The 16,193-nt window shown below is 37.3% G+C and overlaps 1 protein-coding gene across 5 annotated transcripts in view; it reads left to right on the forward strand.

The window, feature by feature from the left end:
- The window catches only part of TNRC6B (trinucleotide repeat containing adaptor 6B), a 122,786-nt gene that overhangs the window by 5,316 nt on the left and 101,277 nt on the right, over positions 1 to 16,193 (forward strand). For 4 of the 5 annotated variants that reach the window (XM_082280936.1, XM_082280931.1, XM_082280934.1 and 1 more), the window contains exons 2-3: positions 6,898 to 6,970; positions 11,832 to 11,930. In XM_082280936.1, coding sequence (XP_082137062.1) covers positions 11,877 to 11,930 — 54 coding nt within the window. In that variant the 5' untranslated portion in view covers positions 6,898 to 6,970; positions 11,832 to 11,876. The remainder of the gene's footprint in view (positions 1 to 6,897; positions 6,971 to 11,831; positions 11,931 to 16,193) is intronic. The other variant, XM_082280932.1, reaches the window with a different exon arrangement.

The raw sequence follows: 16,193 nt of genomic DNA on the forward strand, positions 1-16,193 counted from the left end.
CTAAATATATTTCAGCCTTAGGGTGATCCACCAGTGATAATGGGAGTAGGTCCTCTTGTCTCGCTGCTTCTTACAGCCAAGAGATACAAATTACTCAGAAATTTGGTGTCTGTTCTCTAGTTATGAACTTCTGTGTCTCAGGAGCTGAAGAAATCCAGGTTGTCCAGGTCTTCTCCTGTACATTTGAGAATCTTTTAGCTCTCTTCTAAGGATCCCCAAATGTCCCAGAAATAATCTGATGTCTCTTTCTGGAGAAGATGGGAGTGCCACAGAGTACATTTTATTTTCTTATTACAGCTGACAGTATATTCTGCTTTTTATACAGCAGTACAGTAACTTTGTGATTTAAAAGCTTTTCCAGAAGTTAGATTTTGTAGAAGATTAAGTCACCTATACACTCACTCACTTTACCATTGCAGTGAAATACTATTTCAGATGTCTGAAGTTTCTGTTGCTTGCGCACCGTGACTTGAGAAGCCATAAGTTAATAGTATTAGAGGGTGCAACTAGCATGAGGAATGACGAGGAACTTGTGAAAAAGCTTTAGGATAATGTTTTGATTTAAAAAATTTGCCTCTGAGATAGAGGAATGGATGATGTGTCCCCTCACCCCAGCTTCTTACAAAGACCAAAATATACTTCACTGCAGAATGAATTATGATCCATCCTTGATCTGAAGCAGCTCAAAATCCCTGTAAGAAAGAAGGCCATAATACATATTGCTCTAAATACTTGCTTTAAAGCATTGTCAGCTACTTTTATGGGGTTTTGTATCTTTCTTTGTGACCCCCTCTGGGATTTTTATGCATTGAGATTTTTCCTGGATGTATTGGCATTTATAATAACAAGATTCTTATATTGCTGTAAATATAGCAGTTTCACTCTGTGTTGGGAATATGTTTATTCTGATAATTATGTTTGGGGTTTTTATTTTGGAATTTTTGTTTGTTTGTTTTTTAAGTTCCACTTGACTGTTTTAAGTAAGAAGCTAAAAAAAGAGTGCTTTGGCATGAATGTGTGTTTATGCAGGAAATTTTAATACTACAGCCATTGTAATTTAAATTCTTATCCTCCCTTATGTATTTGGATTCTGATAAAAAAAAATTGTTTAAAATGAAATTTTTTGTGTTTTTGTTTGTCAAATGGCTGAGATTCTGTCTTACCAGGTTTGAGTTGCATTGTATCAGATGCCTATTCTTGCAAATTAAAAATGCAAATGAGTCTTCTTTTGATGAGAACAAAAATGAGAGAGTCAAGCCACAGTGCTTGTTTGTGGCCATTAAGATTCATACCATTTTTCATTGACATTGCAAAAAAAAAAAAATTCAATACTTAATATTTTCTCACATTTGAAATGGATCCTCACATTTAAAATGGATCTTGTCTTTATACTATTCCCTATAACACTATAGTATTTCCCTGCCCCTCATAATAAGTGTCTTTTTTGTGGTGATTTCATACAGGCTCCGCTCCTGTTTTTCCTAGCCCTTGAAGGCAAAGTGGGATAGTAAAGCTAAAACTGAGGTTTTATTGTTGTAGCTGTGCTTTTTGCATGGATAGATGTTTGGGTCTGCTCCTCTACTTTCTGCAGCTGGTGTGGTGACAGCATGAAGAACAAGTGTAGATTTTTGTTGGTGTTCAGTGTTTCTGTTATATTTAATAAAAGGTTAGGGGAAGTTTCCTATGTTTCTGATGACACTCGCTTTGCTAAATGGTACTTGAGAGGGGGAAGATGTATTTTATTGCAGAGCTAGGCTTTTTCACACATTTTTTAAACTCCACACTTGCAGTAGATTAGCTGTCTATAATTTTCTTTGCTTGGCCGTTTTGATTTTCAGAGTGCTTGTAGAAGCAACCAAAACTGGCTGATAATGCTCTCATTTGTTGGAAGTTAACTCCTCTGGTTCTTCCGTATTGAAAGTCCAATTTTCTCTTCCCTGTCCCTGGCAATTCATGTATTGCAGAAAATAGATTCATACCGAGAAAAACTTCCTGTTGATTGAAAACTAAATTAGACTGTGGAGAAAACAGGTAGAAGTCCATTGTATCAAGTACTTTTTAACATTGTCTACTAAGCAAAGGAAAACGCTCCTGACAGTGTTACATTGTGGTGGCCTGAGGGCAAGAATACAGTGACATAATTAGTCTGTTCCGTCTCCGGCTCTAACCCTGTTCTTAACCAGTGCTGGATAATGTTGCTTTCACCAGTTTAAGGTAACTAGATAAACTGGCACTGCCTTGTGTATGGATACTGTGTATCAGCTTATCTCGCCCTTGCCACAGCTGGGCATGTAAATAAACTAAAAGTAACTTTAGTCTTGCAAAGTTTGGACAAAAAATAATTGAGAATTTGTGTTACTGCATTTTCAGATTTAATGAAAGATGAACAAAAAGTAACATATAAGTGAAGAACATTCAAACCTAGGAGCAAATTTCAAGAGTTAGGTTTTTGAATATGGTGGGAGAGCTTGACTGTGGAAATCAGTTGTCACGTAGTTCAAATAGGTACCCTAAAGGCAGACTTTTATGATTTTGGTGTTGATAATAAAGCTGGGTTACCTTTCCTTTAAATGCCACTTTCAGAGGAAATAAGATGAGAAAGTTGAAGAACTCTTTTGTGCCAAACCCAAAAGACTGAAAATTTAGGGCCCTGACCTCACACATAGTTGAGCAGGTCTGAAGCTCTTCTTGCAAGTAGTTCCAAATTCAGTAATACTGACTAAACATGTTCAGCAAAGATTGCAGTGTTGAGGACTAGCATTGTATCAGTAATAACTTGCACTGTGCTTTTAAATTTAAAAATTAGCCATAAAAATGAGTGTATTGCCTTATTTCTTTAAAGATTGAAAAAACGTTATTGAATATAAAACAGATTTTTGAAAGTTAGCTTCCTGTTCCTTTCTTAGGTGCCGAAATAGCTGAAAAGTACAATTCAGACTGATGTCATGCTATAAATATTGATGAAGTTCTATTTGGCAGCTGGTTATGTTCAAAGTTGGTGTTTGCAATTATAGTTTAGAATTATTTGCTTAACAACTCAGCATTTGTTTTCTTTGACAATAATAGTGCTAAGATCTTGGACTTCTCTGCATGTATAATCATGTTAGTGGGAAGTCAAAATGTCTTTGTATAAAAGAACCCCTCTGTTATTAATCATTAGAAGTGAGATAAATATGGAACATTATTTTGGAAAATTTCAGGGTATAAGCTATAAAAGAGTGAAGTTTAGAAAACAGAAAAAGCAGATTGTGACTTAACCTTCATTCTCCATCACACTCCCCTGCCCTTCTTCCTGCCTGTGTCCTGGCTCAGTCTGGCCATAGTCTTCTGCCCGAGGCTGCATTATGGGGTGCAGTGCCAAGACCTAGAGGCTCTCTTGGGCAGCAGAGGATGCTTGTCTGCCTTCGTGGCTGCTGGAGGACTTAGCACCGGTATTGCCCTGCTGGTGTGAATTCCTTAACAACACAGCTCTTACTGTGAAAACAAACAAAACAAAAGGGTGGTTTAAGACAGGTAACTTAGATACTCTCGTAATTAAATACACGAAGATTGTAAGAACGAGATCGTTTGAAAGGTATGGTATCTTCCAGTCCTGTCCTGCATGTGAATGATTTTTAGTAGCGTTGTCTTCAGCTCTTGTAATTGCTGCTGTCAGTGTATAAACCACCCTTCCCCCTTTCCTCTGCACATGGCTGCTTACCACCTTATCAATTTTAGTTTAGTTACTACTGCTGGGTTTGATAAACACTGCCATATAGGACTTGATGAGTGTTACTGGTGGTATGAAAGCAAACCTTCGATCCTGAGTTGACTTTAGTGGTGTAAATAATCTGACAGGATGATTCTGTTGGGATTATCAGCAGTAAAGGAGTTATTTATAGCTTTCAGGTTTAAAGTTGAGCTGTTGAGACACAGGCTTCTCACTCATCACAACGTTTTGCTTAAGATGGAGAAAAATACTTAATGTCTCTGGTCTAGTGTAACATCCACTCTTCTCTTCACCACCCCTTAGAGAACTCTGGTCCTCTCTATTCTGAAGACTTTGTCACTTTGCAAATGCCCTGAAATAAAGGCTTGGTTGCACTGGTGTTGCTCCAGCAGTGCTGAATCCTTGGGAATGCTGGTATACGTGGATTGTAGGCATCTTGAGCATGTTGATTGTGTGCCTTTTTTGCCACCGGGGCACCATTAAATGCCATGATAGTTGTAATACTTATGGTAATGGCTGCTTTTGTGCCATTGGGATTCTGAGCATTGCTACTGCTAACAAGTAGTAGCAGCATTAGCAGTGGGAAGTAGCCCTTTTCAGTGCCTGAAAACCGATAATGTGCAAGACCTGATAGAACCAGAGAGGAACAATTGAGAAGAATGGGTTTTTTTAAGTGATAGTTTGTTTCCAACTTTGCAAAACAAATCTCTTGAGTGGGTTAAACTTTGATGTGGAATGTAGAAAGCAGCTGGTATTCTCAACTCACTGTATTTTAATTCCTTGCTGCTCTAGGTATCATCACAACTCTTGGCTATGGTTCTGACTGTCAAAAAGGCGCTGTCAGTCAATTAAGATAGAGTACTCCCAACAACCTCAGTTTGGTAGTTCTCCTAAACATTGTGGTGTAGAGTGTTGAGGGTCTTGAAGAGAAAAGGTAGAAATAATTTTGAGGATGTTTTGTTATATATATACACATATGTGTGTATATGCACATAAATGTGTGTCTATATATGCTTCAGTCACATTGAAAAGACAGTGGGACAAAGCACAAAGGACTTTGGAAAACTTAACTGCTTGGCAGCCTTTGGCTGATTATAGTTGCGATGTAACCTTGATTACAGTTGAGAAGTGATATGTAGCTTATGTACTGTACAATAGGCTGCTGTAGCAAAGGGAAGACAAATACCTTTTATGTTCACTGTAACCTTTAATGGATTTTTTAGCAAAGTCAGTATGAGCAAAAAAGTGCTGCTTTGTGCAGTAGAAAGTGGCAAAAAGGTGTAAGCAGAACATTTTTTAAAGTAGTCTTTTCAGTTTACTTTTTTAGCGAGAGGAGAAACATTTAGCATCTTAAATATTGTTTATGTAAATGGTTTGGAACACCAGGAAGGTGATGATGAAATATTGTGTCTTTATATTTCAAGACTGTCTTTAGACTCAAAGGCTAGAGACAGGATTTACTAAATTGAAGTCTGATTTAGGACCATTTGAGAAGTATCTTTTTGCATATTTTACATGTCTCCCTTAATGTTGACTCAAATGTTCTTTAATGAGAAAAAACCCACAAATTCACTAATGGTTGGATTTTCTCAAGCAGATCATGTTGTGTAGTTTTAAAAACCCCATGACATCTTCAGGAGGGTTCTGTTTCATGAAATGGTTTGTTAGTTTGTATTTGAGCTGTTCATGTAAAAAGACTTAAGTGCTGTGAAGTGGGACTTGTGTTTTGGTTGTATAGGTTGTCTTTAACTTCTTTATAGTCCTTCTGTTCTCATGTTACTCAAGAAGAGCAGTACAGACTAATGTGTATGATACCTTGTTCAAGTTACAGTTCTTTATCTTGTTAAAAGTACTTGTGTCATATCTATGTAAACAGCTGAAACATTTTCCATACATTACCAAAAACATCAGTGCAAGGAATTTAATACTGAACAAAATATGAAGTTGTGCAACACTAAATTAAACATAATGGACACCCTTTCTCATGTCATGTTTTGCTGTAGAACACCACAGTGATTTTGTGGGGTATGTGACTGCCGTTCCTGAATATTCCTCTCTGGATTCTTTATTTTTGTAAGAGATTGAGGATTTCCACCTTTTCCCATTCCTCCCAGCTGCTTTGTTTAGAGTGATATCTTTAGTTCGTTTTTCCTTGAAGTACTAATCCTTCCTGGATTTCCTTCCACCTAAGTAATGCGAAGAGATTGTTCTAAACCATGTGAAATAAGGAGGTTGCAAATCCTCTTCTCAAGCACCAGTAGTATCTCTCCTTCTACCAAATTATTTCTAATTGGTTACAAGGTATGTTTCCATCTTCAGCCTTGAAAAATGAAGTGGAGAATTACCATCACAGTGAGACCTGGGTTGTCCTGTATAATTTTTATAGTAAATCATTACTGTTTCACTGCCAGTGTGCTGTAGATGAAAAACCATGAAATATTTCTGTATTGTTTTGAAGTTATGAATGACTAAGCCAACTTCCCGATATCCTAATTGAGTATGTGATGTTTTTGTTTAGTTACAACAGCAGCTGATATTTGAAAGATGTATGGTGGTAAGCTGATAGTTCTGAACTTCTTTTAATTCCTGGAAGTTGGTTATGTTTTGCAAAACCAAAATTGAAGTATTTAATACTAGCTGTGGTTAAGACTGATTATGTATGATTTGAAATGGGCTAGATTGTTAGCCAGTGCTGCACTGCTATGTTGGCCTTTCAAAATAGGATTAAATACCTGACAATTGGTACGTATGGGATTCATTTTTACATGTAATATTTAATATTTAGGAGTTATGGTAGGATTACATAATCACCTTCCTTAACTGCAAGGCAACACACTTGTGTGTGTTCTCTCAGTTCTTATACAAGAAACCAGTTTCACCCCATGTTTTTTCCCAGTAGTGAACAGAAATTATGTTTCTAGAGCCTCCTACTGTTCTGTTGTATCTCATAGTCAGTAGGGGATTCTCTCACACATGCTACCAGTGTTTACTCTTTTTCCAGGTTTGGATGGGAGGTTGTGGGGATACTTTAAGAAAATATTTTCCTGATGGCAGCCTGTTCCTTTCACTTTTGTGCACCTAGGTTTGCTGAGATTTTGAGACAATTGACTTCTATTGTTACGTGTTTTTTTATTTACTAATGCCCATGGTTGGTTGATGTTTTAATTTTTTTTTTTTCCTCCTTTTAGGGTTTCGTTTTTGCACTGAATGTAGCCAGGACGGATCCTTGTGGGCTTTGGCAGCCCTTGGAAACTGTCAAAGGTAAAAATCAACCAAAGTTCAGTATTGTGACCTTGAAAGTTGGGGGTGAGAAGAACAATAGCCTATGCTGGTTCTCAAGATACTGTAGAATGTATATCTGTTTTCATATACTTTCTAGTGTGTTATTTCCTGTGGGTTTGGGTGTGAAGTTTATGTAACTGCGTGATGTGATTTGTTTCTGTAAGCTAAAGTTGACATGTATGATGTCCCATTTTATTTGAAAATTAGTTAATTTATGTTGAGATTCTAATGTCACTGGAATTGGTAAGTGATTCTTTCCTATAAGCAATAAAGTTATAGTCAAAGATTTTTTAATCTTCTGAATGCTCTTGCTTTCAGAGCAACTTGCATTTAAAGTGACGAAAAATATTCTGTTCTTCTTCTGTACATTAAATTTTGTGTTGCTTTTGTACATTCTTAACATCCTTGGTGTAATACAATGCTTTAGCAATTAAATACAATATGGCTGGATCATGTGTTAAAAATGAACACTTTTTTGTCTGTACCTAGAGAATGGTGAGAGCCATTATGTGTCGATACAATTGTGTCAAATAAGCTCAGTCTCATTTAAGAGACAGCTTAGTCAAGTACTGCCTTGTTCTAACTGCTCTTGTTTCAAGTATGCCCTGTATACAGGATCACCATCTTGGAAGAGCACTCGTGTGCCTGTTTTGCTGTGTGAGAGAGTTTGGAACCTACCTTCAATTTCTGCTTAATGGTGACAGTTGGCACAGTCTTCCTGTCCTTCAGGGGTTTTCTAGTGGGCCATATCCAATTTAGACTTGAGAATTCACAGGAATTGCAATTGGTTGTACATTAATAAGTGCTTCTCTTGCAGCTGTACTCTTTAGAAGCTTGAAGAAGTTTTTTTCTTCATTATAAAATGAAGAACATATTTTCTCTTTAGTCCATGTTTCATTCCTGCTACTAATATTAAAAAAAAAAAAGTGTTGCTGCATGAAAGGCCCTTGAATTAGATGAGGTGCTTTGTCCCAGTGATGCCTGTTTGATGAAATCAAATTTGAAATAATTTGAATTCCAGCTCTCTCTTGCTATTGAGGACTTTGTGTTTTTCCATGCTGGACCCTTCTATGTGGAGGGAAAATTAGGCCTAGAGGACGTACTTTGTTCACTGCTATTTCAGGGATTTATAAGTATATGGAAATTTTGCTCAGGTTTTACTTGCCCAGAGTGTGTTAGAATGCAGTAGTGCAGAGATGGTATCCATAAGGAGCCTGCCTGCACTGTTCTGCCTACACTGAGTGTATGGCTGGTAGCTGCATCCATCATGCTGATCCCACTAAACAAAACGTGTACATCTTTGCTGCAGAAAGAGATGGAACAGAAATAGGACAAAATATCAAACTGGATTGTCCCAAAACCGTACTGGTTTATGGCAGGACAATATTGTAGTAGGCATTAAAGTTCATAAGAAATCCAGCTGGTTCATATTAATGAATGTCTTTACCTTTGAGAATAAATAGTCATCAGTGTATTATATTTTAAAGAGTTAAATAAAAGTTGTTCCTAAGTTTAGATGTGCATTTTCGACATCATATGTGGGCGTACCAGTGCATTGCTATTTGTCAGACCTCCCTTGGAGTTATCTCACTCCAGTTGAAATTAATTAATTTTTCTGAAGGATATCAGATGAATAAAAAGATTGGGGGATTTCAGTCACATTTCAAGTATTTTGGGTGGATATATGCAAGGGTAGAAGAAGAGGATTATCTTACTTTTGACCTTTTCCAGGAGTGACTTTGTTGATAGGTGTTGGATCTGAAAATCTAAATGGACTGTCTATAAACCTTTATCACCTGGGAACCTGACGTATCACATTAAGTATTGACTATAAGTAAAGAAATGCCCTTAGGCTTTTGGCATTTTCCTGATCCTTTAGTATGCTAGTACAAATTCTTACTTCTGGCCCATCCTCCATGTATAAAATAAATGACCCTGTGTGTCACCTTTAGCACTCTGGTCAGAAGCTGGTGAGCTGAAGAGGTGATGGCAGTAACTGGTGATGTCAGTAACTGATGTGCTGGCAATAAGCAGTCTCTGTTGGCTGAGAAGTCACCCTCAGTTGTAAATGACTGCTACAAAAGTCTGCCACAGAGGTAGTGTCCCAAGGATTCAGGAATCTTGAAGTGTCTCCTTTTGGCAATAAACAAACTTGCAATGCAGCATTCTTATGCCAGTGGCTAAGGGAATCAATGATTCATATACGCAAAAGAATAAAAAAATTATTGAATTGGGCTCATAGTTTACTGCAGGATGTTTTGTCTCCTGAAAGAACTGAGAAGCAAATGCAATAAAGTATAAAATAACCCAAACCAAATGATAAAAGGATGGTGTTCAGCAAAACTTTCTCTTGCAACACCTCTTGTAGTCTGTGGCTTAGGGTCTTCCTGCACCAGCTACAAAATTTTTTTGGTGGATTTTCATTTTCCCCTGTGAAGTTTTCTGGTAAATTACTGAGCCTTTTAGAACTACCTTTTTATCATTCCATGGGAGAGAGTTTGCTCTAACTAAGCATTGTATGACATAATATAATATGTTTTCTTTAAATGTTAAAACCAACAAAACATTAATTATGGGATAAATGAAGAGAGAAGAATAGAAATTCATAGAAAAGAAAATACAATGGAGAAGGAAGAGAGTTTATTAATTCAATTTCCTGCTCTGATCTGAGTTCTGGATAGTTCCAGTGTATTTAATCTGTTGTCTGTGGAAGAGCTTGCTTGTCTTTCTTCTTGTAGCCTTTCCATTTTTTAAAAATTTCTTAATTCTGCTGACCTTTTCTTTCCTCCTTTGAGATGCACTGGTTGGTGTTTTTTTTGTCTTCTTCCAGGAGTTGTGTATAAAAACTGGTGTCAGATACTGCCAATTCCTCTGGTAGTGAGGGATCTCAGAAGATAAAACACGTCAGTTTTTCAGAGGCTCATGTTTGAGTTCTGCCAGCACTCTAAATGAAAAGTGACTTCCCCTTGCAGTGCTCTTGGTCTGACCTTTCTGGTCTTGTTTTATATATATAAGCTTTTTTTAATGCTTCTGTAGCTCAAGTTCATTCTTGCTTATTTCTCTGATTTTGAGGCCAGGTAAGTGCCACAGGAATCCTTCTGGCCCAAGCTGGTTTGGCTGTTAGACAAAAGACTGTCTAACAAAAATCTGAGGAGCTTCCCCATTACTTGACTCTGATACTGTAAAATCATGCTCCAAAACTCCGGAAGTTCTGGAGTGGGTTTCAGAAACCGAGCATGGCAAAGAAGTACCATGGACAGGGACTGTCCAGCCTGGCCTCCTCCACTGTGGGTGCAGAACAAAAAGCAAGAAACATTTGTTACAGGCAAGAGGGTCTTGGCGTCGATGCCATGCTTAGTATTTGATACCTCTGATTCTTGATTATGTGCTGAAGGCAGAATATTTAAGTAGGTGAGAGTTCTCTTTTCTCTTTATTCCTTCTTTTCCCAGAAAAGGAAATTACTGCGCTCTAAGTCCTTACAACTTCTGTGCTTTGCATAAGAATGTATGATATTACTGAATGGAACAGTTTGTTAGCTGTAAGATTTATTAAGTTGTATGTAACATTTTATAGCTTCAGGCCCTTAATGTTTGTAGAACATGTTCTTCACTCTTTGAGTCAACCATGACAGATGTTGTCTTAGCTATGTGCAACATAACAGAGGAGATTGGAATGCAGACAGCCCTACACTCTGAACAGGCATTAACAATGAAGTGAAGGAGGTGCATCATCCAGAAGCTTTCTCTTGTCAGTTTCCAGGCTTGGAATTGCTGCTGCGAAGGTGACAGTCTGTACCTCTTTAGCCGAGGTGCTGAAGTAGAGTAACTTGAAATGGATTTTAAATGCTGGTGCAGTTGAAGAGTTACATGATCTTGAGAGGGACAACTGTTAAAGGCCAACAACTCTTGGCTTCCCTCAGTGGGAGCCCTTACTTTCCATATACCTGGAACGTTAGAGATCTGGTCATGGCTTATGTCTTGCATTTTCGGTGTGAGAGATTCCTGCTGAATTTATGCTGGTGCATTTGATCCATTACCCCTGAAAGATGCCTCATCCTCTGAAGTAGAAGACATTCTAATCCTAAACACCAAAGTCTCCCTAATTGTATTGCATCCTTCCATAAGTTACTTTGCAATTTGAAAAATTGAGTTTGGGGTGCGGATTTTTTTCAGTTGGAACTGCACTGATACTGTCAAATGAACTTAACAATAGGTTGCCTAATAGTGTTGAATGTTGGAAACACTGAGATATGTTGATCTGGGTTAGATTGGAAATGCCAACCTGAAGGTGAAGAACTTCATCTGTTCCCTGAACCATTTAGATTCTAGAATGTATTTATTTTTGAAATGAAGTCAAGGAAAAAATCCTGAAAGTAAGACTTCAGAGGTACTGTGAGATCACTGGAAGTCTTAATAATTTTTCAAACTAATATCCTTTAGATTGTCCGTGAGCTGAGTCTTTGAAGCTTATATTTGCACAAAAGCTATTTCCTAGTAAGAAAGAATTGCTCAGCTCTGGTCTGCGTGATCGTTCCTTTCTGACTGTGACTTTAATGGGTAAAATCAGTGACTACGTTAAATACTCAGCAATGATGCTTTAAAGTTAAAAAGAAAGTATATTCCTGTTAAGTAGGTTTTTTTCTTTTAATTAAGTAGTTTTATTTTATCCTGAATAATAGTTGTCTTGTTTGTGTTAAACAATTTCAGCAAATATGTGCAGAATGGCAGTATTAAAGGTCGTAGCCTAGAATTGTTGTTGATGTGCACTGCAATCTCACGTAACATTGTTAAAGGCAAAAAACCCATTGTTTTTAAAATATCTTTGTTGTTTATCTTTTAGGCAGTATTTTGCATTTCTGCAGAGCTTTGCACAGATCCTGTTCCCATGCAAACTGATGAGGGAGAAATACTGGAGGAAGGCAGTCCCAAGGTCAGTGAGGTAAATGCCACTGTGTTTTGGAGGAACAAGAGCTTGCTTGGCTGAAATGGGGGGGTACGTGGAGCGAACATCAACTGGTGGTGATGTTTTTAATTAATACCTACATGCAACATTTATTATTTATTGTCATGGAGGTACTTAGAAAATTAAGCTTTGAAAAACCTTTAGAAAGACAGGGGGTTTTGCCACCCACTAAGGATAGGAACATATGATTTTGGGCACTTCCAGGAAGGAAAGAGGAAAACTTGTAAAGAGGTACTAACCCTGATTGTATTTCATTTGTGAAAACTGGAAGGGTTTTCTGTCCTACCCACCCACCCTCTGAACTAATTTAAGGAATTAGACGTGGGCCCTTAGGTGCAGGTGTTGGTGTCTGTGGATTACCGACTGACCTATACTGAAGGTGTGCTGCTTCTTGTTTCCTTGTACTTGCCAGCATGTGCTGTGTTGTGAGACTGGATTGTGTGTTGCTTTTAAAGGTACCTTTGATTCTCAGCATACCTTGTTGGGACAGGAGCATGTAAAGTGTTCTGTTGAATACAATGTTGTGTCCTGCTTTTTGCTTACTTCCTGAAGATGCAGATGTTAAGGCACGAATTACTTTGGTTTTCATAATGACACAGCCATTGTCATAATCTTCTATAGGTTTATAAATACAGTTTTATAGTCCTGACTACTCACTGAGTTAGTGTTAACATTGCAAGTGATCTGTGTTTAAAACATGGTCCCTACACTTCACAAAAATCTGAATCATTGTTAGCTTGCTTGTAGCTTTGTGTAAGAGACAGACTGAAAAATGAAAAACTAGAAGACTGGAGTTAACATCTGTTTTCTAGGTAGACCTTTGGAGAGATGCTTTCATTGTTTTAGGGTCTAAGAAAAAACACTTTTTTAGCTGTAAGCAGCAAGTTAAGTAAGTAATTATTAGAGAAAGGACTTGGCAATTGTGCTGCATGTACTTTAGGAGTTGTGTTCATTTTAAATAGCTTTGAAGGAGGGTTGGCTCTAGATTAGGAGCTGAAAAATGCGAACATATCAGTGGATGTACTTGCAGCAATCCAGGGTATTGAATGCATCTTTTGACAAGGATGTGATTACAGGTTTCAGTGGGGAATAGACATGAGAGAGGAGACATCATGGTGCAATTAATTACTGATTTTAGTGTAGTTATTTGTGCTTTCTTTTCACCACACAGAGAGGATCTTTGTGAGTGTGAACACACATTTATGTGTATACAAACAGGTGCCTGTGTTTATATTTTTGGATACATAGCTTTCATTTTTTTTTGCCTGTGGGGCAGGAAGTAAGATTGAAGTAACTGTCTTTTCCCCCAATGAAGGGTATGCTTTTCTTTGGCATGCTTCATTCTTGGTGTAATGGTGAAGTTTGTATCTGTGCTCCAAAAATTAAGTGATCTTAAATTTGAAACCAAATTCTTTATACTGACTTTGAATATGTAAATGTGTATAAAGCATTGCTTTGAAACCATTGTCATTTAGAGAACGTGGGAGATGAGAATTGTGCATCTGGTATTTAGTGTTACTAATAAAGAACTAATTAGGATCATTATATATTAAGCAAAAAAGTCATGACTACAACTAGTCCTTCTCTCCATTCTGTGATGGACAGGACTACTCACTGAAGTCTGTTTTTCAGTGTTTCTTCAATCTGTAAATGATTATCCTCTTTCCTTGTCTGAGGAGAGTTTTGTCTCTATAATAGTTAAAAGTTTGTCCTAGAAAAATTTAGACAAAGTATATTTCACTATATTGTCTGGTATCATTAAAATGATGCCATTAATTTACAAATGTTTACATGATCTAGTGACCTGTTTTCATTTTTCTACTAAATACCTTTTTTAAGTATTCAGTAATGTAGTTCAGCTTTTTTCCTTTTGTCAGGTTATTTCCCCATCTCTCCCTGCCCACTCCCAACTTTTTCAGGCAGGAGACATGAGGTATACATGAATGAAGTATTCTGAAAGAGATGAGGCCAAAATCATCTTTCATGGAGCTACCATGAATATCAGGATATAAAGATTTGGGTACTGCAAGAATTAATTTCTTTGTGGTGCTGGCCTGAAAATAACCTAAAAGTTTTACGTGAAGATTCTATGATAGAGTGGAAAACAAATGATGTGTCCTGCTTTATGCCTGTGAACTGGCTTGGTCCTGTAACTGTCTCAGGTTTTCTGGCATCCTAGACTGTATAGTATTCTGAGACACCCAGGTCAAGACCTGAAGGTAAAAGGAGATTTCCTCTGGTTTTGAAAAAGAAAAAAAAATTGTGCCTTATGTAGAGCTGAGCAAGTCACTTTAAAGACTAAGTATTTATGTCCTTCAAACTAATTAACACTATGTAAGGTATGATCAGAAAATTTAAGCCTTGCAGTCAGACATCATGAGGAATGGTGTTCCTGCTGGACTTCTAACAACCTGGTGAGACAGATGTAAAGTTAGCTTTCATGCTTGCCTTTGCCACTCTTGAAATGAGTGGCAAACTCAGTGGCAACTCATTGGAAATTAAGCTTAAGGAAAGTTATTGATGGACTCAGTTCTCACTTTAGTGTTTATTTCTACCACTGTTGTTAATGCATACATTTCTATTTAATTAGTAATTTAATTTTTTTTTAATATTGTGGTTGAGTTGTGCTCATGTTCTCAGTTTTGCCTACTTGGGAAATTTCTACAGTTCTTCCCTTCAGTTTTTTGTCAGCGTATCCTTTCGCCATTCTTTGGATTGTTTTCCAGCAGAGAGTGTATTTTGTGCATGGCCTTTCCCCTTCTGTCCATTGGCTGCTTTTGGAGACACTTAGTGTCTTGGTAGTTTTGTGGCCAGGGCTTTTCATATTAACTGATTCCATTGTTTGATTTCAGTTTCTTCCTTGTTGTCAGACTAACAGAAAATACACTTTCTTTAAAATGGCATCAACATGATAAAGACAGCTGGCACCTGTCAATAGCACACTCTTGATCCCAAGAATTATCTAATATTAGTGCTATACAGAGGGGAAGAAACCTGTGCAGAAGTCAGTTTTTTCAAATGAGCATAAGAGTTTTAAAAATTAATTTAGTTTTGGCAAATGTGGAAGTCTTATTTGATAATAATATCTGGTCTATTTTAGCCAAATGATCTGCTAGTGAGTATCGTACAGTGAAGCATCCCTTTACTTTTTAGAGTAGTTGCAGGGTGGGCTGTCTGGTTTCTGGCTTTTCAGAGTCACTTTTCTTCCTTTCAAAAAAAAAAGAAGGAATCATAGAATCATTAAGGTTGGAAGAGACCTCCAAGATCATTGAGTCCAGCCTTTGACTGAACACCACCATGAGGTGGCAAAGGCTCACCAGTGGGCTACAATGAAGAGAATTTTGTAGGACTGATCCCTTCAGAACTGGGCATACAAGCAAGATCCTCATGGTGTTCTCCCCCAGTCATGTTTGCTGGAGCTGCTGGTGGGAGGCAGGAAGCCCCGGGTCATTCTGGTTCCCTGATATCAGAGTGAAATCTTCTGCTACCTCTCCATTGCACAAGCAGGAGTAGAAAACCAGTATTTCTGCTTGGAACCCTCTTCCCTTTACTATTATTTGGATTATTATTTTAATTTTTAATTACATTTTGTGGTAGCTAATTAGCTAATAATGATTACTAGGCTTTTTCCATTAACAACCTTGGTACTCTGAAAATATCAATGAGCACTGAACTTCTTGTTTGTGACTGATTTCTTTTCAGCTGTTTTGATCCATCAGTTAAGGATTACTGCACAGATAATACTTAAACTTGGTTTCTCAATTGTTCCTTTGCTGTAAAATCTTGCAGGAGGAAGCTAAAATTTTATGCCTGATTTGAAATATTTTTAGATTTCTTTCAATGTTGGCAGGAGTTTTGAGCTTATGCAGGAAACTTCTTCATCAAAAAATGCAATTTAAATGTTCATGTTAAATGTAGAATTTCCCTCTCCCCTCCTAGTTGTTCCTTCCTCTCTCAAAACAAAAGCCTGTGAATTCAGAGGGAGTGAGGGACTTAGACTAAAGTAATTTATAGAAAGTCATTTATGAAGTGTGGTACAACTTCAGTGTTGTTGAAGGGAAAGGAGGAAAAATAGCTAGTTCTGCCATTTTAATGTTTTGTATACTAAAAATCTAGGTACACAAAATTCTGATGAAAAATATGACTGCACAGGATATGTAATAATGCTCAATTCCTAACAAGTACAGGAAAAGGGAAAAGATTCTGTATGGTATGGCATTAGATAAAGGTATTCAAAGT

Source organism: Coloeus monedula (assembly GCF_965178545.1).
Source record: "Coloeus monedula genome assembly, chromosome: 4".
NCBI classification, from domain to species: Eukaryota; Metazoa; Chordata; class Aves; order Passeriformes; family Corvidae; genus Coloeus; species Coloeus monedula.